Source organism: Coregonus lavaretus (genome assembly GCF_964263955.1).
Source record: "Coregonus lavaretus genome assembly, chromosome: 13".
NCBI lineage: Eukaryota > Metazoa > Chordata > Actinopteri > Salmoniformes > Salmonidae > Coregonus > Coregonus lavaretus.
The window spans coordinates 25,563,916-25,587,153 of NC_140000.1; the positions used below are offsets into that span (position 1 = coordinate 25,563,916).

General features: G+C 43.5%; 1 protein-coding gene across 1 annotated transcript; it reads left to right on the top strand.

The window, feature by feature from the left end:
- Positions 1-17,142: 17,142 nt before the first annotated feature.
- LOC311140174 (sialic acid-binding Ig-like lectin 14) lies at positions 17,143-23,238 on the top strand (the record flags this gene model as incomplete). The annotated part of the gene is made up of 7 exons (XM_084175121.1): positions 17,143-17,203; positions 17,408-17,764; positions 21,414-21,731; positions 21,980-22,237; positions 22,357-22,647; positions 22,806-22,914; positions 23,127-23,238. The coding sequence occupies 7 exons, from the start codon at positions 17,143-17,145 to the stop codon at positions 23,236-23,238; spliced, it is 1,506 nt and encodes a 501-aa protein (XP_084031247.1).

Genomic DNA, 23,238 nt, shown 5'->3' on the forward strand with positions numbered 1-23,238 from the left:
ATCGCGATCCTTCCCTGACCCCTCGTCACCGCGGGACACAGTGGCAGCCATGTTGTCGCCCCCCTCCTCACGTCATTCGCCCCCTCTTCAAACGTCTTCCCCCCTCCCCTGTGGATACCATCACCACACTTCACCATCACACCAAGATCCCCCATCGTATCCCCCCATCCCTGACTCATCTGAATTGACGTCCCCGTTAGTCAACGCCCCGGCCTCCAGGGGGAGCCCCAGTCACATCTCGCCACCCAGGACTGCTGGTAGCTACTTGCAGGGTCGGAACACGGCCCAGTTGACAATGTAAAAAGCTCTTTGTATTATCAGCAGCTGTCGGTCTCCCAGCTCTTACTCTATTGTTCATAGCCACACAATTCACTCACAACAGGTGGAATGTGTTAGCTACTGTACTGTGCTGACTGTATCATCTACATTCAATGTTGCTATTTCCAGCTCTACACCATTAATTGTTTGGCATTGCTATCAAGCTTGGGACACAGTAACACATTTTCTGGGGCTCCCCTTCTGTATGTCACCCTATATCATACTCATAGCTAGCCTGGTTAAACCAGATTGAACGCTGCGCTTACCACTGTTTTCCTGTGAAACGCAGTGGAATCAGTTTGGATACCAGGCTAGCTTGTTCCTGCTCCTGTTCTAAATCTGTCCATTATAGTCCTTCTCCACTGTGTCCGCTGCCAGTCGAAGTGTCAGGGAAAGGGGTGTTTTTTTCTGCTTTTTCCTTTCTTATCCCTATTTCTGACCCTGGATCTGGAGGAAATTAGGGATCTCCTCTCTCTTCCTGATCCAGTGGTTGTCAAAACTGACCAGTGTTCATCAACCATCAGACCTGGTACATATCCAGTTGAAGCCAGTAATCTTCATCTTACATATTCTGTTCCCACATATAGTTCAATAGTGATGTGTGCTGTAACTCAGTAGCTTTTGATGATGATGAGAAATTAATACTTTATTTGATTTTATATATAGAGAGAAGATGGATACTCTTAGAGGTTTGTCAAGCCTTGAACACAAGGTTCTGTTTGTGCAAGAGGTGGCCTGATTTATTTTGTTCTTATGCATTACAAGCACCGATTTGGTTGTGGTTTGCTCTTGGGGAAATGTGCCGGGGTAACACAGATGTTCTATTTATGCCGTTGCCCATGATTTAATTACTAGTATTTTTTGGACGACTTCTCTGTTTTGCCAAGGCTAAGTGTTAACTTATCCTTAAATGGGAACCAATTTTTGGATCAATCTGGCATACATCACTCCACTGTAGCACTCACACATCAGGCCAAAATGGATCTCATTGAGACAAAGTGTGTGTGTGTGTGTGTGTGTGTATGTAAACAGTGCTGAAAGATCAGTGAACACTGATCACTGTGGCTGTTTCAAAGGATCACTTTACCTGAGACCGCTTCTCACAAAATGTATTCTTCAATGGTTGTGAATTGTGAAATCGATGCCTAATCCTGTAGGGTTGTATCAGATGAGGTGTTTGAGTGGCACAAAAGTAAAGCTGATATACCAGTTGGTTGTGCTATTCAAACATACTTGATCAACTCATGTAATGTAATCTACAAGCTCACTAATGGCATAACTAGATAACAATGACTGTTAATACAATATTAATAAGCTGCATATGGATGGGTAAAAGGATACCAGTATACATTATGTAAATAAATATCCTGCATGACTATTATGCTGTCAGCCATATGTGTAAATACACTATGGTATGTACATGCTCAGTATTACAACAATGGTTTACACAGGCAAGTTTTATACAGGTTCGGTAACACTTTAATTTACTTCACTGTCATAAGGGTGACATAACGCTGTCATGACATAACACATGTCATTTTCGGTCATGAAAACTGATGTCAAAATAATGACCCTTTACACTGTCATGACACAAAAGGATATTTATGTAAATTAGTTGGCTATCTGTATGCTAAGCCAATAAGCTGACTTAAGCAAAGATTTGTGCCATGACAGTGTCAAGTCAGCTGTCAAGTTTATGTAAGCTGTAATGACTGTTAATAACATATTTTATGTATTTGTTCTGACATGGGTATGTCACTAGACCCAATGCCAGAACGTTCAAGATGTGTTACCCAACATTGAGACTTGCCAATATGGACATCCGGTTAGTAACACTTACTATCATCAGTTCTCTTGAACGCCTCATGGGGGGTTTATTTATTTCTAAACCTGGAAACAAAATGGAGAAGCGTTGTTCATGTCTTATCTAATTTGTTTGTCACATAGTGGGTTGTAAAGCAGATTTGTACTTTCTTTACTTTGTGGTATTCATTATTATTATTATTGTGATTTTTCTTTATATCTTTGAAACAATAATTCCGATCAGAATTCTGCAATCTTTCTGCAAATTAGCACTGTTATTACTTAATGACAATAAGAGCTCTATGATGATGTTTGATCACTCTCTTTTATTTTACAAGTCTATCACGCCTCAAGCAAAGCTATCTTTCTTTGGTTTGTGGTGTCGAGACAACCATGCTGACATGCTGCGTGGACAAGGAATCCGCTGACACTGTACTTGATTATAAAGGTTTATTATATCAAAGGTTACAGCATCAATTTACAGACTTCTGCAGAAATCCGGAGAACAACTAACCCAATTTCTAATATGATTATTCCCTGTCCCTTTGTTCAAAACCTGGTATATATCCTATGTTCCATAAGATGGGTGGTTTTTTGATAGACCAATTCCTGACCTTCACATAACAGACTCTCCTCTGTTTTAGGGGGGCCCCTATAGTAACACTTTCCAGATGTTTCAGCAAAGCAGAGCAAAGTTCTAGAATGTTCAGATAATACAGGTTCCAAACAAAAAATAAATAAAGTAAACAACAGAGAATGTGACCAGCTCAGTTTATCTATATAGTTTGTATCTGTACTCTCATACCCAAAACAGTAAGGAAAATACACCCTGTTATGATGAGTTTCTCGGGTATCAAAGAATCAAGGATGCAAGGATATACTTAGACATTCTGTGGAGATTTCATACCAAGTATTTATTGAATCACGAGCTCGTGGGTTCATCTAACAAATGGACATGGCTTTGCCCTTCGTCAGTTGAACTAACTAACAAAGAAGAAACTCTCCCTTATATACCCTTTTGGTTCTCATTCCTTTCACATACATCTGGTAACCATCATAGGCCTCCGTGTCTCTGTTATTATTACCCTTTGCCCCCAGGTCACTACATCCTATCCATCAATCACACTATCCTAAACATCAGTAATCTACTTTGACACAATGGAATGTAGACTTCATGGCACCAAACTAATTACCTAGTAACTCTACCTCTGTCCACACAATACTATGACATGACATCATTACACACCCTGAATACTTTCTATATCTCCATGTATTAGTATTACTTTATTAATGAGATGTAGGTACTATCTTCTTCTTTAGCTCTTCTTTTCACCCTTTTTGCTATTTAAGTCAAAAAATCATTGTTATCTGAGATAATTTTAGAGCCAATTTGTGCAGTTCTGAAAATAGTAACATAAAGGAAGCATCTACTGTACAGTAAGTTGCAAACCGTTTTTTAAGATTAAGATCACTTTATTGGTCAATTGCACACAAGGTCCAACCGAAATTTGACTTCCGCTTTTAACCCAACCCCTCCGAAAGACACACATACATACACATGCATAAACATTCGGGAGAGGTGTGGGGGGGCTGCCAAACTGTGCGGTAGGTTGACGTTCATTGTCATGAATCTTGCCCTGGAAGCAGAACGGAGCGAATTCCTCTAGATGGGTCAGCTGCAAAGATTTTTGGTCTTAATTTTAAGGTTGGGGTTAGGCATTAGGATTACTTGTGTGCTTAAGGTTAGGGTTAGTGACCACTCTGCAGAGCTGCTTCCAGAACAAAATTAATGACAAAAGAAACTAACCTGCCACTGGGTGCCAGGGGAGCTGTTGCTGTGGGGGGTTGCTCAAGGGCACAATGGCAGGCAATGGCATCAAGGATTTGATACCAGTAACCCTCCGGTTGCCAGCTCACTTCCCACCAGACATTTCCCATCGGACCTGGAAAATCGAACTGGCAACCCTCCGGGATGCTGGCTCGCCTCTATAACCACTAGGCTACATTCTCTGGTTTCAACCATCAGTTAGCCAAACAGAGCTAAAAAGTTTTCCTTGATTATAATTTACCTCTCTCAGACAGTCCTACCTTGCATAACGTATTGATAAAAAAAAAGCTAAATATAACAATGCTAAGAATTGTATGCCTCCTGACCTTATGCCAAATGTCCCCATGTGTTCAACTGTGGGGTTGTCATGTTGTCTTACAATTTACAAGGACTGGTCAGATAGATAAGGAGGGCCACGTTAAGGCTGAGGGACAGACCAACGATTATCCAGGGAAAGACTGCAACATCCCTCTTCTCTGACCCAGGGATATCTATGGGAAGTGATACACATTAATTGGTACGAAAACACTTTGTTTAATTTATCCAACACTATTCTACTTTAGTTCTACTCTTTACCCCACTAGCTAGGCTTCCATCCCATTTGCGACAGATTTTCATGCGGAATGAAATGTGCAGGTTTCCACCAAACTGACTTGTTGCAGATATAATCAGTGCTTGATGGCGTAGTGCACACAAAATGTACTTTTTCACTTAAGTTGTCATGTACCTAATAACTCTAGTGATAGTTTTGTCACAAACTGTTGCGTTAAATAGCAAATGTACCTACTCTGATCTTAGCACATGCACTTTAGCTAACAGCACCCAGATACCGTGTGGTAGGCTGTGCTGGTAGGCTAGTCTACATGATGATTATTTATTTGTCAAATGGCAGTGATATAACGACTTTTGATACAGGATTTGTTAATGTCTGTAAACTCATAAGATGTACAGTGAGGGAAAAAAGTATTTGATACCCTGCTGATTTTGTACGTTTGCCCACTGACAAAGAAATGATCAGTCTATAATTTTGATGGTAGGTTTATTCGAACAGTGAGAGACAGAATAACAACAAAAAAATCCAGTAAAACGCATGTCAAAAATTTTATGAATTGATTTGCATTTTAATGAGGGAAATTTGTATTTGACCCCCTCTCAATCAGAAAGATTTCTGGCTTCCAGGTGTCATTTATACAGGTAACGAGTTGAGATTAGGAGCACACTCTTAAAGGGAATGCTCCTAATCTTAGCTTGTTACCTGTAAAAAAGACACCTGTCCACAGAAGCAATCAATCAATCAGATTCCAAACTCTCCACCATGGCCAAGACCAAAGAGCTCTCCAAGGATGTCAGGGACAAGATTGTAGACCTACACAAGGCTGGAATGGGCTACAAGACCATCGCCAAGCAGCTTGGTGAGAAGGTGACAACAGTTGGTGCGATTATTCGCAAATGGAAGAAACACAAAAGAACTGTCAATCTCCCTCGGCCTGGGGCTCCATGCAAGATCTCACCTCGTGGAGTTGCAATGATCATGAGAACGGTGAGGATCAGCCCAGAACTACACAGGAGGATCTTGTCAATGATCTCAAGGCAGCTGGGACCATAGTCAACAAGAAAACAATTGGTAACACACTACGCCATGAAGGACTGAAATCCTGCAGCGCCCGCAAGGTCCCCCTGCTCAAGAAAGCACATATACAGGCCCGTCTGAAGTTTGCCAATGAACATCTGAATGATTCAGAGGAGAACTGGGTGAAAGTGTTGTGGTCAGATGAGACCAAAATCGAGCTCTTTGGCATCAACTCAACTCGCCGTGTTTGGAGGAGGAGGAATGCTGCCTATGACCCCAAGAACACCATCCCCACCGTCAAACATGGAGGTGGAAACATTATGCTTTGGGGGTGTTTTTCTGCTAAGGGGACAGGACAACTTCACCGCATCAAAGGGATGATGGACAGGGCCATGTACCGTCAAATCTTGGGTGAGAACCTCCTTCCCTCAGCCAGTGCATTGAAAATGGGTCGTGGATGGGTATTCCAGCATGACAATGACCAAAAACACACGGCCAAGGCAACAAAGGAGTGGCTCAAGAAGAAGCACATTAAGGTCCTGGAGTGGCCTAGCCAGTCTCCAGACCTTAATCCCATAGAAAATCTGTGGAGGGAGCTGAAGGTTCGAGTTGCCAAACGTCAGCCTCGAAACCTTAATGACTTGGAGAAGATCTGCAAAGAGGAGTGGGACAAAATCCCTCCTGAGATGTGTGCAAACCTGGTGGCCAACTACATGAAACGTCTGACCTCTGTGATTGCCAACAAGGGTATTGCCACCAAGTACTAAGTCATGTTTTGCAGAGGGGTCAAATACTTGTTTCTCTCATTAAAATGCAAATCAATTTATAAACATTTTTCTGGATTTTTTTGTTGTTATTCTGTCTCTCACTGTTCAAATAAACCTACCATTAAAATTATATACTGATCTTTGTCTTTGTCAGTGGGCAAACGTAGAAAAGCAGCAGGGGATCAAATACTTTTTTCCCTCACTGTATGTGAGTAACAGAGGACAAGGACACGCCATGTCCTTACCTTCAGGCTCTGATCAGACCCTACACCCAAACGAGGGCACTACATTCATCCACCTCTGGCCTGCTAGCCCCCCTACCTCTACGGAAGCACAGTTCCCGCTCAGCCCAGTCAAAGCTATTCGCTGCTCTGGCACCCCAATGGTGGAACAAGCTCCCCCACGATGCCAGGACAGCGGAGTCATTGACCACCTTCCGGAGACACTTGAAACCCTACCTCTTTAAGGAATACCTGGAATAGTATAACAGTAATCCTTCTAATCCCCCCCCCCCCCCCCCCCCCCCATTAGAAAAAAAAGGGGGAAAAAGGGTTATTGTCCCACTGGCTATCCTAAGTTGAATGCACGTCGCTCTTGATAAGAGCGTCTGCTAAATGACTTAAATGTAAATGTAAATGTGTTATTGATGTCACGGGTGAGTGACAGAGGGTCGGTGTGCCAAGATAGGTTGGGGCCACTGGTGCTAATCTAGGAGGGGTACGTGATGGAATGGCCTGGCTAGGGTGCCACACGATACCATGTATTGGTATCCTATTGTAGTAGATGAGTGACACTCAATAATGGTTGGCAACTGTGGGATAGAAGTAGCTCGGAGAGCATTATATAAACTGAGAGATTTTCTATGGAAGTCATTCGAATGACAAGGGGGCTACGCCTGTACCGCTTGTCATTGAATCCAGTACTGTAACCATTAAATAACAATGAATCAACTCTCCATCTAAGTGTTCCATATTCTCTTACATCCTGAAGTACTCGATACCAGAGAAACTCGTCATAACAGGCAGTCAAGCATCGATCATGTCACCAGAATAAGACCCTTGATATTTATTGGAAAGTAGCATCAAGATAACAGTGCACTTTCACCACCCTGTGAAGTTAATAATTTCTTTAATTCGTAGCCTAATAAACTGCATGGTTTCCCGAATCGTAGTGGAGGACCACACAACATATCATTGCTTGACTCCCACGTTTAAACTTCGATATGATGGTGGTTATTTCAATATTTGCGCATGAAGGCATTTACACTGCCATTTCTCGCATAATTCATTTTACCGACACAAAAATATCCCACCATATCGAACGAACAAATGATCTGTCTGCATTTATAAAATTGTATGGAAACTTCCTGTTTCCATCACAGATGTCATTATATATTTTTTTATACGGTATGATTTTACTAGCATAAAAATTGTGGATGGAAATGTGGTAACTTACATACACTACATGACCAAAAGTAAGTGGACACCTGCTCGTCAAACATCTTATTCCCAAATCATTGGAATTAATATGGAGTTGGTCCCCCCATTGCTGCTATAACAGCCTCCACAACAGCCTCCACTTATGGGAAGGCTTTCCACTAGATGTTGGAACATTGCTGCAGGGACTTGCTTCCATTCATCCACAAGAGCATTAGTGAGGTCAGGCACTGATGTTGGGCAATTAAGCCTGGTAGGCAGTCGGCGTTCCAATTCATCCCAAAGGTGTTCGATGGGGTTGAGGTCAGTGCTCTGTGCAGGCCAGTCAAGTTCTTCCTACACCAATCTCGACAAATAATTTCTGTATGGAACTCGCTTTGTGCACGGGGTCATTGTCATGCTGAAACAGGAAAGGGCCTTCCCCAAACTGTTGCCACAAAGTTGGAAGCACAGAATCATCTAGAATGTCATTGTTTGCTGAAGCGTTAAGATTTCCCTTCACTGGAACTAAGGGGCCTAGCCCGGACCATGAAACAATGTGCTTTATAAAGAGGTGATTATGAAACTATAGTTTATTAAACTCTGCATAAACTGAGTATAAACAACATATACAAATTAGTCGTCACTTTATAACACACATTGTTGAAGAAAAGTTTACAATTAAATCACACTGCCAGATTATAATGAGATTAGTGGTGAATTTTGCACTTGACACAACTTTTGCATAATGAAAATGTCCTCCTCTATGTCTGTGTGATTTGAGCTGAATTTGAGCAGAAATTAATTGGTGATTCTTCTTTACTCAAATTGTAAAATGTAACACTAGTCCTATACGTACACAGCATGTTACATTGAAGTGCTTATGTGTCAGGCTCCCTTCAACTTGGTGTATTATGGGGACCTCCATCTCTGTCTGGCCAACTACATTTCTGCTGACACACTCCACACTGCTGTTCTTGTATTCTGAGGCAGACATGGTGATGGTGCTGTTCACGGTTTGGGCACTCCTGGAGACACTGTAGCTAATATAGACCCCTAACATTGGCCAAGCAATCACTGGTAAGGGAACCTCCTGACTGACACACACACAGGTAAGGACCTCTGCTTGGACCACACACATACAGAGCCATTCAGGAACTTGGGACGGTCTAGGCAAGACAAATGAATACTTTTTACATTCAACATCATGAGATATGTTTTTTTTTACCTGAGACTCTTGAAGAATAAGTACTGTACTGTATTTTGATAATGAGGTAATGCTCTGAAAAGTGAATGTTCTTACATTTTACAGTTAAAATCACTGTTTTCGCCAATGTAATGTTGACCATCCTGTAGAAGCCCACACATGTGAGGTTGATGTTGTGATGTTTGGATTTAGGAGTGAAAGACAATGTAGCCTCACTGAATCCATTCTCTGCTGTTGATGGATTATCCTTGAATACATGCCTAGGTTCTCTGTCCCTCTCCAGTCTATGCCAACACAATCTTCTTCTAGTCTTCGCGGGCAGAGGTCATTTAGTTTGAGTGCATATACTTTGCAGCCAGGTCAAATAAAAATAAAAATACATTTACATTTGACCAGCCAAAGCTTACAAAGAGAGTAATCTTATTCCAAAACATGTTACTTAACTCTTTTGTCAAGTCATACAGCATTATACTATACATATGCACTGACTACAGCTTGCTGTTATGACCCAGCAGATAGCCACGGTGCAGATCTCAACCGGCATCTTCTGTTATCACAGGACATAAGGAATCAATATTTATTAGACACAAATCTATGCTGTAATAGAGAATATACAATATGTTTCCTTAAACAGCTAACCAAATGCACAATCGATTAATCACTTCATAATATGCTGATAAATGACAGTTTTTTCAGTCTTTACACTAATGCATGAGGGCAGTTCATATTTCAGATTCAAATAATTGTGCATATGGTTCACATTGGTCAGTTATTTTATCCCAGGATAACACTTCAGTTTTTAATGCATCTCAACGTATTACAAAAACAACAAAAAGCAAACCAGAAGTCATTGGTAGAGCATACACAACTTCAATATTTTATGCTGCTGGTTGATCTCTACTAATAGTTCACTAATATCTGAATCAATAGATATCTTTGGCCCCGTACACACTTAGTTTGTACAACTGATGCACAACACATTTGACACCATGGCTGTGATAGCTGACATTTACGTGATACAATAAAGAGTTTAACAACCAATATACAGGCTTCCACAATGCTTACGTAATTATATTCGTGCAGAAAAACCCTGTTTTATCACAACGGTTGTGCAAAATGCATCAGTTGAGTATGTTTTACTTAGTTGTTTACCCACTTAGGTTTACCCTAACTTTCAGTTCAATTCCATTCAGTTTGACTTTGACTTACAATGGCTAGAATAACTCCACAAGGCTTTTAGGTACCAACTGTTTGAATATCTCTAGTTCGGTGCATGCTGAAGAGCAACTTTGGAAGGCATTTGCAGGATTAGCCACCAGGTTGAGGCTCATGCAACCAGAAATTTAACCAAAATGAAGCCACATGAAGAATCTCTTATAAAAGTCACGATAACATGTATTGTAAAAAAACAGTTTGCTCTACTGTCCCTGCTGCAGCATGAGGCCTGCTCAGGAGACCTGTACTTAACACCACTTTTTCTACAGCAGCAACACATATATTTCAAGGAACATGGTGTAGAGTTTAAATGTAAGTATTTAGGAGAAGTAAAACCCGACATACCAAATATAGCAAGGCCTTAGCACTTCAACACAGTTTCAAAGTGGGAAGAGGAACTAAACTAGGGCCCACAGAGTGTTGTGAGCTTTAGTCAAACTCTGTGAAGATGCACTAACAGTTCTGGTTAAAATACAATACAAATGTAATGGGAAACTGAGTTGAAGACAAATACGGCATAATGGCTTTTACAGTAATATTGTTTTTAGAGGAATTGCAGTAATGGTAAAATATGATATTGATCTATGACTACATGCATTTCCATTACAACTACACAAGTTGACACTGAAATTCATGTGACAGTTTACACATTACTGATACTTTATCAGGCATTGTTGCAAACAATTTCTTCCACTTCCGGCTGTTGCATTATTATAATTACTTATTGTTATCAAGTCACAATAATGTAACAGTGAAAAAGGAATCATTACTCTTCAAAAGTGGGTCTGATATGTCTGTATACAGGGCATTCGGAAAGTATTCAGACCCCTTGACTTTTTCCACATTTTGTTACATTAAAGCCTTATTCTAAAATGGATTTTAAAATTGTTTTGCCTCATCAAGCTACACACAATACACCATAATGACAAAGTGAAAACATGTTTTTAGACATTTTTGCAAATGTATTACAAATTAAAAATGGAAAAACCTTATTTACGTAAGTATTCAGACCCTTTGCTATGAGACTCGAAATTGAGCTCAGGTGCATCCTGTTTCCATTGATCATCCTTGAGATGTTTCTACAACTTGATTGGAGTCCAACTGTGATAAAGTCAATTGATTGGACATGATTTTGAAAGGCGTGCACCTGTCTATATAAGGTCCCACAGTTGACAGTGAATGTCAGAGCAAAAACCAAGCCATGAGGTCGAAGGAATTGTCCGTAGAGATCCGAGACAGGTATTTGGTATTTTATTAGGATCCCCATTAGCTGTTGCAAAAGCAGCAGCTACTCTTCCTTGGGTCCACACAAAACATGAAACATGACATAATACAGAATATTAATAGACATGAACAGCTCAAGAACAGAACTACATACATTTTTTAAAAAGGCACACGTAGCCTACATATCAATACATACACACAAACTATCCAGGATTGTGTCGAGGCACAGATCTGGGGAAGGGTACCAAAAATGTCTGCAGCATTGAAGGTCCCCAAGAACACAGTGGCCTCCATCATTCTTAAATGGAAGAAGTTTGGAAGCACCAAGACTCTTCCTAGAGCTGGCCGCCCAGCCAAACTGAGCAATCGGGGGAGAAGGGCCTTGGTCAGGGAGGTGACCAAGAACCTGATGGTCACTCTGGCAGTTCCAGAGTTCCTCTGTGAAGATGGGAGAACCTCCAGAAGGACAACCATCGCTGCAGCATTCCACCAATCAGGCCTTTATGGTAGAGTGACCAGACGGAAGCCACTCCTCAGTAAAAGGCACATGACAGCCCGCTTGGAGTTTGCCAAAAGGCACCTAAAGACTCTCAGACCATGAGAAACAAGATTCTCTGGTCTGATGAAACCAAGATTGAAGTCTTTGGCCTGAATGCCAAGCGTCACATCTAGAGGAAACCTGGCACCATGCCTTTGGTGAAACATGGTGGTGGCAGCATCATGCTGTGGGGATGTTTTTCAGCGGCAGGGACTGGGAGACTAGTCAGGATCAAGGGAAAGATGAACGGAGCAAAGTACAGAGAGATCCTTGATGAAAACCTGCTCCAGCGTGCTCAGGATCTCAGACTGGGGTAAAGGTTCATCTTCCAACAGGACAACAACCCTAAGTACACAGCCAAGACAATGCAGGAGTGGCTTCGGGACAAGTCTCTGAATGTCCTTGAGGGGCAATCCAGAGCCCGGACTTGAACCCGATCGAACATCTCTGGAGAAACCTGAAAATAGCTGTGCAGCGATGCTCCCCATCCAACCTGACAGAGCTAGAGAGGATCTGCAGAGAAGAATGGGAGAAACTCCCCAAATACAGTTGTGTCAAGTTTGTAGCGTCATACCGAAGAAGACTTGAGGCTGTAATCGCTGCCAAAGGTTCTTAAACAAAGTACTGTTTATAGGGTCTGAATACTTATGCAAATGTGATATTTCAGTTTTTTATTTGTAATACATTTGCTAACATTTCTAAAAACCTGTTTTTGCTTTGTCATTATGGGGTATTGTGTGTAGATTGATGAGGGGAAAAAACTATTTATCAATTGTAGAATAAGGCTGTAACGTAAAAAAAATGTGGAAAAAGTCAAGTGGTCTGAATACTTTCCGAATGCACTGTAAGTGAATGATTGTGGAAGAAAAAAAATCTAATTGTTGCTGATTTTGAATAAGTTATCAAATCATCACAAAGTGCACTATTGATTCAAAAGTATGTGGAAACCCTTTCAAACTAGTGGATTCAGCTATTTCAGCCACACCTGTTGCTGGCAGGTGTATAGAATTGAGCACACAGCCATGCAATCTCCATAGACAAACATTGGCAGCAGAATGTCGGCTGGAATGGTGTAAAGCTCACCGCCATTGGACTCTGGAGCAGTGGAAACACATTCTTTGGAGTGATGAATCACGCTTCACCATCTGGCAGTCCGACGTAAAAATCTGGGTTTGGCAGGTGCCAGGAGAACGCTACCTGCCCCAATGCATAGTGCCAACTGTAAAGTTTGGTGGAGGAGGAATAATGGTCTGGGGCTATTTTCATGGTTCGGGCTAGGCCCAACAGTTCCATTGACGGGAGATCTTAATGCTAAAGCATACAATTACATTCTAGACGATTCTGTGCTTCTAACTTTGTGGCAACAGTTTGGGGAAGACCCTCTCCTGTTTCAGCATGACAATGCCCCCATGCACAAAGCGAGGTCCGTACAGAAATGGTTTGTCGAGATCGGTGTGGAAGAACTTGACTGGCCTGCACAGAGCCCTGACCTGATCCCCATCGAACACCTTTGGGATGAATTGGAACGCCGGCTGCGAGCCAGGCCTAATCACCCAACATCAGTGCCCGACCTCACTGTCACGATCGTCCAATGAGGGAGACCAAAGCGCAGCGCGTTGAGTGAACATGACTTTATTAAATTAAAGTACTCAATGCCAAAACAACAAACAATGACAATACGTGAAGTCCACAGTGACAAAGACTGAATACGGAACAAAAACCCACAACACTAAGGTGAACACTGACAGTTTAAATATGGCTCCCAATCAGAGATAACGAGCCGACAGCTGACACTCGTTACCACTGATTGGGAGTCACACGACCAAACAATGAAACACAACCAATTACAACACAACCAAATGAACACACCCTGGCTCAAAATACACAGTCCCGGAGCCAGAGCGTGACAGTACCCCCCCCTAAAGGCGCGGACTCCGACCGCGCCTACACCCCAAAGAGGGAAGGGCTGGGTGGGTATTGCTCCTCGGAGGCGGCTCCGGCTCCGGGCTTGACCACACCCTACTACACTCCCCCCGTAGTGCCCCCAGTCCGATCTGACCCAGTTAGCTGGATCAGGACTGCCGACGCGCACCCCTGGCTTGGCGCGTGAGGCAGGAATGGACCGGACCTGGCAGACGATACGCACCCTTTGCATGGTGCGTGGAGCCGGAACAGGCCTCACCAGGCTGAAGACTCGCATCCCTGGCTTGGTGCGAGTAGCAGGAATGGGCTGAATCCGGCTGACGACTCGCACCCTTGGCTTGGTGCGAGTAGCAGGAATGGGCTGAATCCGGCTGACGACTCGCACCCTTGGCTTGTTGCGAGTAGCAGGAATGGGCTGAATCCGGCTGACGACTCGCACCCTTGACTTGGTACGAGTGGCAGGAATGGGCCGGACTGGGCTGGCGACGTGCACCACAGACCTGGTGCGGAGAGCAGGAACGGGCAGAGCCGGGCTGACGAGACGCACCACAGGCTTGATGCGGAGAGCAGGCACGGGCCGTGCCGGACTTACGACGCACACCACTGGCTTGGTGCGGGAAGCTTGGATGGGCCGGACTGTACTGGGGACACACACCACTGGTCCTACACCGGGATCTGGAACGGGCCGGACCGGACTGGCAACACACGCCAGTACCTCTCGCCGTGCCTCTACTTCCTCCATCCCCTCTTCGACCAGTGGCCCCCGTAACCCGGCGGCCTTCTCCGGCAACCGACTGGGCCGCTCTATCGCGGCCTCCTGCTGGTCCGACGTCGTGAGCCCCCCCCTAAAAAATTTCGGGGCGTCTCTCCTACCCGTGGACCAGGTCTCCATGTCCCTCGCCAGCCTCTCGCCCTTCTGCCATAATGTCAAGCCCTTCTCTTCCTCACTCGGCTTGACCCAGTCCAGGAGGCGAAGGAGATCTGTGAGGGATCTCCCTGGCGATGGCTCCTGGACACGCTGCTTGGTCCCATCTTGGTGGGTTTTTCTGTCACGATCGTCCAATGAGGGAGACCAAAGCGCAGCGCGTTGAGTGAACATGACTTTATTAAATTAAAGTACTCAATGCCAAAACAACAAACAATGACGATACGTGAAGTCCACAGTGACAAAGACTGAATACGGAACAAAAACCCACAACACTAAGGTGAACACTGACAGTTTAAATATGGCTCCCAATCAGAGATAACGAGCCGACAGCTGACACTCGTTACCACTGATTGGGAGTCACACGACCAAACAATGAAACACAACCAATTACAACACAACCAAATGAACACACCCTGGCTCAAAATACACAGTCCCGGAGCCAGAGCGTGACACTCACTAAGGGTCTTGTGGCTATATGGAAGCAAGACCCAAGTCAATCTGTGGTCCGACTCATCCCAAACCATCTCAATTGGGTTGAGGTTGGGTGATTGTGGAGGCCAGGTCATCTGATGCAGCACTCCATCACTCTCCTTCTTGGTAAAATAGCCCTTACACAGCCTGGAGGTGGGTTGGGTCATTGTCCTGTTGAAAAACAAATTATAGTCCCACTAAGCCCAAACCAGATGGGATGGCATATTGCTGCAGACTGCTGTGGTACCCATGCTGGTTTAGTGTGCCTTGAATTCTAAATAAATCACTGACAGTGTCGCCAGTAAAGCACCCCCACACCATAACACCTCCTCCTCCATGCTTTACGGTGGGAACTACACATGCAGAGATCATCCGTTCACCCACACCGCGTCTCATTGACACGTCGGTTGGAACCAAAAATCTCAAATTTGGACTCCAGACCAAAGGACACATTTCCACCGGCCTAATGTCCATTGCTTGTGTTTCTTGGCCCAAGCAGGTCTCTTCATCTTATTGGTGTCCTTTAGTAGTGGTTTCTTTGCAGCAATTCGACCATGAAGGCCTGATTCACACAGTCCCCTCTAAACAGTTGATGTTGAGATGTGTATAGACTGCTCGGGTATTCAAACCAGTAACCTGTAGGCTACCTGTCGCTCACAATAAGCGCATTCAGCACGCTTGTGAGTTACTTTAGAATATGGCAGCAAATGTGTTTTTAACTCCCACAGGCAGTTCCCTTTTTGCAGCAGATCTTACATATTAGGGAAATGACTTCATTTATCAGACCACAGAGGGCTTCAAAAACAGTGAGAATATTGCCAGTTTACCTCTATCCAATGCAAGGCATTGCCATATTATTCACATGTACATGTTACAAACAGTCAATCTTGAAATATGTACACATTGTCTTTTAGAAATCTTTCTTATAGTGAAATAAAACTGCATCTAAATATAAAATGCATGGGGATTGCAGTGTGTGTTGGGATTGCAGTGTGTGGCACAGTTGGTAGAGCATGGTGCTTGCAACGCCAGGGTTGTGGGTATGATTCCCACGGGGGACAAGTACAGCAAAAAGTACAAAAATGAATTGACTCACTATTGTAAGTCGCTCTGGATAAGAGCGTCTGCTAAATGACTAAAATGTAAATGTTAACCAATGTGGTTTGATAGGTTGGTTGATTATGGTCTATATTCAGTGTGGCTGGGCGTTATACAGTATAGAGGGACTTCCTGGATTGCAGCACCAAGTTAGAGGGAGAAGTAAGAGACTGGGGGCATGAAGTGACAGTTCACACAGGGCTCCTGATCAACAGGAGGAGAGAGGTAATGTGCTGATTCAGTCTAATTTTCTGCATGGATCGAAAGACAAGCTATTGAACCATTATATATTTTTGTCTTGTTACACTGAATGACTTTTAAAACTTGATTATGACTATGTAATGTAATGGTAATGTTATATTATGCATTTAGGGCATTACAACACATTGCTTCATAAGGCTTCATATAGCCTAGGCATAAAATATTTATGAGCAGTTATTAGCGCCTATGTTGTGCATTATAGTGTATTATAAGGAGTCACTCATAAGGAGTTATGCATGTGCTTGTAATGCATTATGAAGAAGTCATTCATATGAAATGTGACCATAAATGTTTCTTTGACATTCTCTAGGCATTACAGCAAAATATTTGAATAAAAGTGCTAAGAAGGTTGTTATGAATTACATTGTAGCACTCATAAAGTTGTAATGAAGCATCATTATCAGATGTGTATTGCTACATGTTGTTATTATCACAACACCATTTCATATTCTATTTCACACTTGTCTTGTGCTCCAGATCAGTAGACACAGACAGAGATAGTGACCATACAGAAAGTGGAGAAAGAGGAGAGAGACCCTAGTGCTGTGGTTGATTAATCGAGGCAGTAGAGGCAGGATGTGGGTCCTCATCTGGGCAGCTCTACTTCTCTCTCTGACAGAGAGAACCACATGCAACAGTAAGGTCCCTTTTATCACTACTATTGTTACTATAATAATCATTAGTAGATGTGGTAGTGGTAGTGGTATTGCAAAAATCTCAATAGATACTATATCATAAAAATGTTACGAACAAGTGAAGTAGTATCCAAGTGCTTTCTGCATTACTCATAACTGTATTAATTTCCCTCCATCAGAACAGCCACCACCACCACCACCAATAGCATCACCCTGGACCATCACCTTCAGTCCAGCAGAGATAACAGCAGAGAAGGGACTATGTGCTGTTATTTCATGTACCTTCAGTCATGCAGAGAACTTCATTCCTACTGCAGCAATATGGTTTAAATGCCCTGAAAATGGCAAATGTGATCAGGATGAAAACATAATTATCCACTCTGAAACTCCCTCTAAAGCTCAGGAGGGTTACAGAAAGAGAGTGTCTCTACTGGAGACTGATATGACAAAGAAGAACTGTAGTGTAATCATAAACAACATCAGAAAGAATGACTCTGGAGAGTATCAGTTCAGACTGCTAAGTGCATTTACATACTCCAAGAAAGTGAAAATCACAGTGAGAGGTATTTCATGACTATTATTATCAGTTACAGTGACAGACTATTACTGTAGTTCATTGTATACAGTACACACTTGCCAAGTTCCCTCTCAAGTCAAATCAAATCAAATCAAATCAAATCAAATTTTATTGGTCACATGCGCCGAATACAACAGGTGCAGACATTGCAGTGAAATGCTTACTTACAGCCCTTAACCAACAGTGCATTTATTTTAAACAAAAAAAGTAAGAATAAAACAACAACAACAAAAAAGTGTTGAGAAAAAAAGAGCAGAAGTAAAATAAAGTGACAGTAGGGAGGCTATATATACAGTAAAATAAAGTGACAGTAGGGAGGCTATATATACAGGGGGGTACCGTTGCAGAGTCAATGTGCGGGGGCACCGGCTAGTTGAGGTAGTTGAGGTAATATGTACATGTGGGTAGAGTTAAAGTGACTATGCATAAATACTTAACAGAGTAGCAGCAGCGTAAAAAGGATGGGGTGGGGGGGCAGTGCAAATAGTCCGGGTAGCCATGATTAGCTGTTCAGGAGTCTTATGGCTTGGGGGTAGAAGCTGTTGAGAAGTCTTTTGGACCTAGACTTGGCACTCCGGTACCGCTTGCCGTGCGGTAGCAGAGAGAACAGTCTATGACTAGGGTGGCTGGAGTCTTTGACAATTTTGAGGGCCTTCCTCTGACACCGCCTGGTATAGAGGTCCTGGATGGCAGGGAGCTTTGCCCCAGTGATGTACTGGGCCGTACGCACTACCCTCTGTAGTGCCTTGCGGTCAGAGGCCAAGCAGTTGCCATACCAGGCGGTGATGCAACCAGTCAGGATGCTCTCGATGGTGCAGCTGTAGAATTTTTTGAGGATCTGAGGACCCATGCCAAATCTTTTTAGTCTCCTGAGGGGGAATAGGCTTTGTCGTGCCCTCTTCACGACTGTCTTGGTGTGTTTGGACCATGATAGTTCGTTGGTGATGTGGACACCAAGGAACTTGAAGCTCTCAACCTGTTCCACTACAGCCCCGTCGATGAGAATGGGGGCGTGCTCAGTCCTCTTTTTTTTCCTGTAGTCCACAATCATCTCCTTTGTCTTGGTCACGTTGAGGGAGAGGTTGTTGTCCTGGCACCACACGGCCAGATCTCTGATTCCTCCCTATAGGCTGTCTCATCGTTGTCGGTGATCAGGCCTACCACTGTTGTGTCGTCGGCAAACTTAATGATGGTGTTGGAGTCGTGCCTGGCCATGCAGTCATGGGTGAACAGAGAGTACAGGAGGGGACTGAGCACGCACCCCTGAGGGGCCCCCATGTTGAGGATCAGTGTGGCAGATGTGTTGTTACCTACCCTTACCACCTGGGGGCGGCCCGTCAGGAAGTCCAGGATCCAGTTGCAGAGGGAGGTGTTTAGTCCCAGGATCCTTAGCTTAGTGATGAGCTTAGAGGGCACTATGGTGTTGAATGCTGAGCTGTAGTCAATGAATAGCATTCTCACGTAGGTGTTCCTCTTGTCCAGGTGGGAAAGGGCAGTGTGGAGTGCGATAGAGATTGCATCATCTGTGGATCTGTTGGGGCGGTATGCAAATTGGAGTGGGTCTAGGGTTTCTGGGATTATGCTGTTGATGTGAGCCATGACCAGTCTTTCAAAGCACTTCATGGCTACAGACGTCAGTGCTACGGGTTGGTAGTCATTTAGGCAGGTTATCTTAGAGTTCTTGGGCACGGGGACTATGGTGGTCTGCTTGAAACATGTTGGTATTACAGACTCAGTCAGGGACATGTTGAAAATGTCAGTGAAGACACTTGCCAGTTGGTCAGCACATGCTCGGAGTACACGTCCTGGTAATCCGTCTGGCCCTGCGGCCTTGTGAATGTTGACCTGCTTAAAAGTCTTACTCACATCGGCTACGGAGAGCGTGATCACATAGTCGTCCGGAACAGCTGGTGCTCTCATGCATGCTTCAGTGTTGCTAGCCTCGAAGCGAGCATAGAAGTGGTTTAGCTCGTCTGGTAGGCTTGTGTCACTGGGCAGCTCGCGGCTGTGTTTCCCTTTGTAGTCTGTAATAGTTTTCAAGCCCTGCCACATCCGACGAGCGTCAGAGCCAGTGTAGTATGATTCAATCTTAGACCTGTATTGACTCTTTGCCTGTTTGATGGTTCGTCGGAGGTCATAGCGGGATTTCTTATAAGCGTCCGGGTTAGAGTCCCGTTCCTTGAAAGCGGCAGCTCTACCCTTTAGCTCAGTGCGGATGTTTCCTGTAATCCATGGCTTCTGGTTGGGGTATGTACGTACGGTCACTGTGGGGACGACATCATCGATGCACTTATTGATGAAGCCAGTGACTGATGTGGTGTACTCCTCAATGCTGTCTGAAGAATCCCGGAACATGTTCCAGTCTGTGCTAGCAAAACAGTCCTGTAGCTTAGCATCTGCGTCATCTGACCACTTTTTTATTAACCGAATCACTGGTGCTTCCTGCTTCAGTTTTTGCTTATAAGCAGGAATCAGGAGGATAGAGTTATGGTCAGATTTGCCAAATGGAGGGCGAGGGAGAGCTTTGTATGCGTCTCTGTGTGTGGAGTAAAGGTGGTCTAGAGTTTTTTTCCCTCTGGTTGCACATTTAACATGCTGGTAGAAATTAGGTAGAACGGATTTAAGTTTCCCTGCATTAAAGTCCCCGGCTACTAGGAGCGCTGCATCTGGATGAGCGTTTTCCTGTTGATTAATGGCCTTGTACAACTCATTCAGTGCAATCTTAATGCCAGCATTGGTTTGTGGTGGTAAATAGACAGCTATGAAAAATATAGATGAAAACTCTCTTTGTAAATAGTGTGGTCTACAGCTTATCATAAGATACTCTACCTCAGGCGAGCAAAACCTCGAGACTTCCTTGGTATTTGATTTTGTGCACCAGCTGTTGTTTACAAATATACAGAGACCGCCACCCCTTGTCTTACCAGAGTCTGCAGTTCTGTCCTGTCGATGTAGCGTATAGCCTGCTAGCTGAATGTTATCATTGTTGTCGTTCAGCCACGACTCCGTGAAACATAAGATATTACAGTTTTTAATGTCCCGTTGGTAGGATAACCGTAATCTTAAATCGTCAATTTTATTCTCAAAAGATTGAACGTTGGCTAATAGGATTGATGGGAGAGGCAGTTTACTCGTTCGCCGTCGGATCCTTACGAGGCACCCGGATCTGCGTCCGCGATATCTCCGTCTCTTCCTCACGCGAATGACGGGGATCTGGGCCTTGTCGGGTGTCTGTATGATATCCTTCGCGAACGCCTCGTTGAAGAAAAAATATTCGTCCAATGCGAGGTGAGTAATCGCTGTCCTGATATCCAGAAGCTCTCTTTGGTTATAAGAGACGATGGCAGAAACATTATGTACAAAATAAATTACAAATAACGCGGAAAAACACACATAATAGTACAATTGGTTAGAGGGCTGTAAAACGGCAGCCATCTTCTTCCGGCGCTGTTCTGTCAGATAATAAGTCTCCCTTATTATAAAGTCCTCTCATAAGAGGACAAGATGTCATTACTGGGAAGACTCCTATTCAGACTTAGCACATCAATGCTGCTCTCCTAAGGCTGATTATGTGTCACTGCTGTTTAGTACACATATGTAAAACTCACTTCTGTGTTTGTATTTCCTGTCTCCAGCTCTGACCCAGAAGCCCTCAGTGTTGACTCCTCCTCTGACAGAGGGAGAACCAGCTACTCTGACCTGCACCGCCCCGGGGATCTGCTCTGGAACTCCTCCTAACATCACATGGACATGTAGAGGGACAGGAGACAACATCACTGAGCTCAGAGACAATACCACCATACAGAAGAGAGAGGACCTGACCATCGTCACAACATCCCACTTCTCAACTTTGACCTTTACACCCTCAGCTGAGCACCACAACATGATGGTTACCTGTCAAGTAACTCAGAAAAAACTTCAAATTGAAGAGACAGTAACTTTGAATGTAACATGTGAGTAACATGTCACCTACATTTTACATTAAACACCTTATTCCAGAAAATCTTTTAAACCTAGGAATAACCTTGATAATAAGCAAATTATACAATATTCAGGCTATACGCAGTTATGTCATGGCTTTGACCTTTTCCCTTGCTTTTTAATCATGATCCATTGTAATTAGTCCCTCAACTGATATAGTTTAAATGTAGTGTATGTGTAACAATACATGTGTAAAATTAGAAACTCTATGCACTCAAAGATGTGAAAGACCCCCAAATAACTGGAAATAAAACAGTGAAGGAGGATGGTACCCTGGGTCTGACCTGCAGTGTTGACAGTTACCCACCATCTGACATCACTTGGAGTAAGAACAGGACAAGAGCCCCACTTCAGAATTACACTGAAAAGGCCACTCTCACCATCTCCAATGTGACAAGAGAACATGCTGGGGAGTATGTGTGTACAGCGCAACACCTCAACAGGACTATGACAGCTTCCACTGTTGTCACTGTGATGTGTAAGTACAAACAGTACAAACTTGATTGAAATATACAAACTCATTTCATATTTTAAGATCTGGAATTGTTTTTAGCATCAATCTATCACTGATCTCTCTCTCTTCACTGCCTTTTCCAGACCATCCTGTGATTCTTCCTGGCTCTGGGTGTGTGGATCAGGCAGATGTCATGACCTGTGTGTGTGTCAGTCAGGGGGTTCCCTTACCCCTCATAGAGTGGCCACTGCTGGAGCTCAACACAGAGAAGTACAGCCTCACTACATCAGTGTTCGGGTCCTCAGTGAACAGCACCATCTGCCTGCCTGTTATAAACCACACCAACAACACCAGTGTGGAGTGTGTCAGCAGAAATACTGTGGGTGTAGTGAGAGGGAAGTTGCAGGAAACGCAAGAAGGAAGGAAACAGAGAGGTGCTATAATTTAAAGAAAAATCATGCAGATATTTTTTCCCGTAGACAGTATTAACTTGGCACAGATTGCAATTGTATTGTGTCAAGGTTGTGGTGTGGTTATTACATGAGGTCTAAGATTGCTCTAATGACACTGTTTCTCTCTTCATCAATTGTAGATCTTTCTGAAGGATGTGGGAATGCAGTTCTCCCCTGGACCATAGCTGGTGTGTCTCTCAGTGTGACTGTTGCCATCCTCATCTACCTGTCTTCAAATGCTTACATACGGTAGGATCCTTTTCACTTATTGCACAATAGAGACAAAATTATGTAGAATATAGAAGTATTTTTACATGAAAAGGAAACTTTATTTCTCAAAGTATCTGTTGTAAGCCCAGACACTGTCTGATAAGATGCTTGCTATAGGCCTAGATTTACTTTTTCTGAGTGCTAGAAGTAACTTAACCCTTCCACTTGTTTTTTTCTTGTGGTTCTCAAAGGATGCAAGGTATGAATGGGAAGCCAAAAGAAGAGGAGAGCACCTACATCTCATTGGATAAAAAAGACATGTCTCAGGAAGAGTATGAGGTCATTGCCAGGCGTCCAAGATGA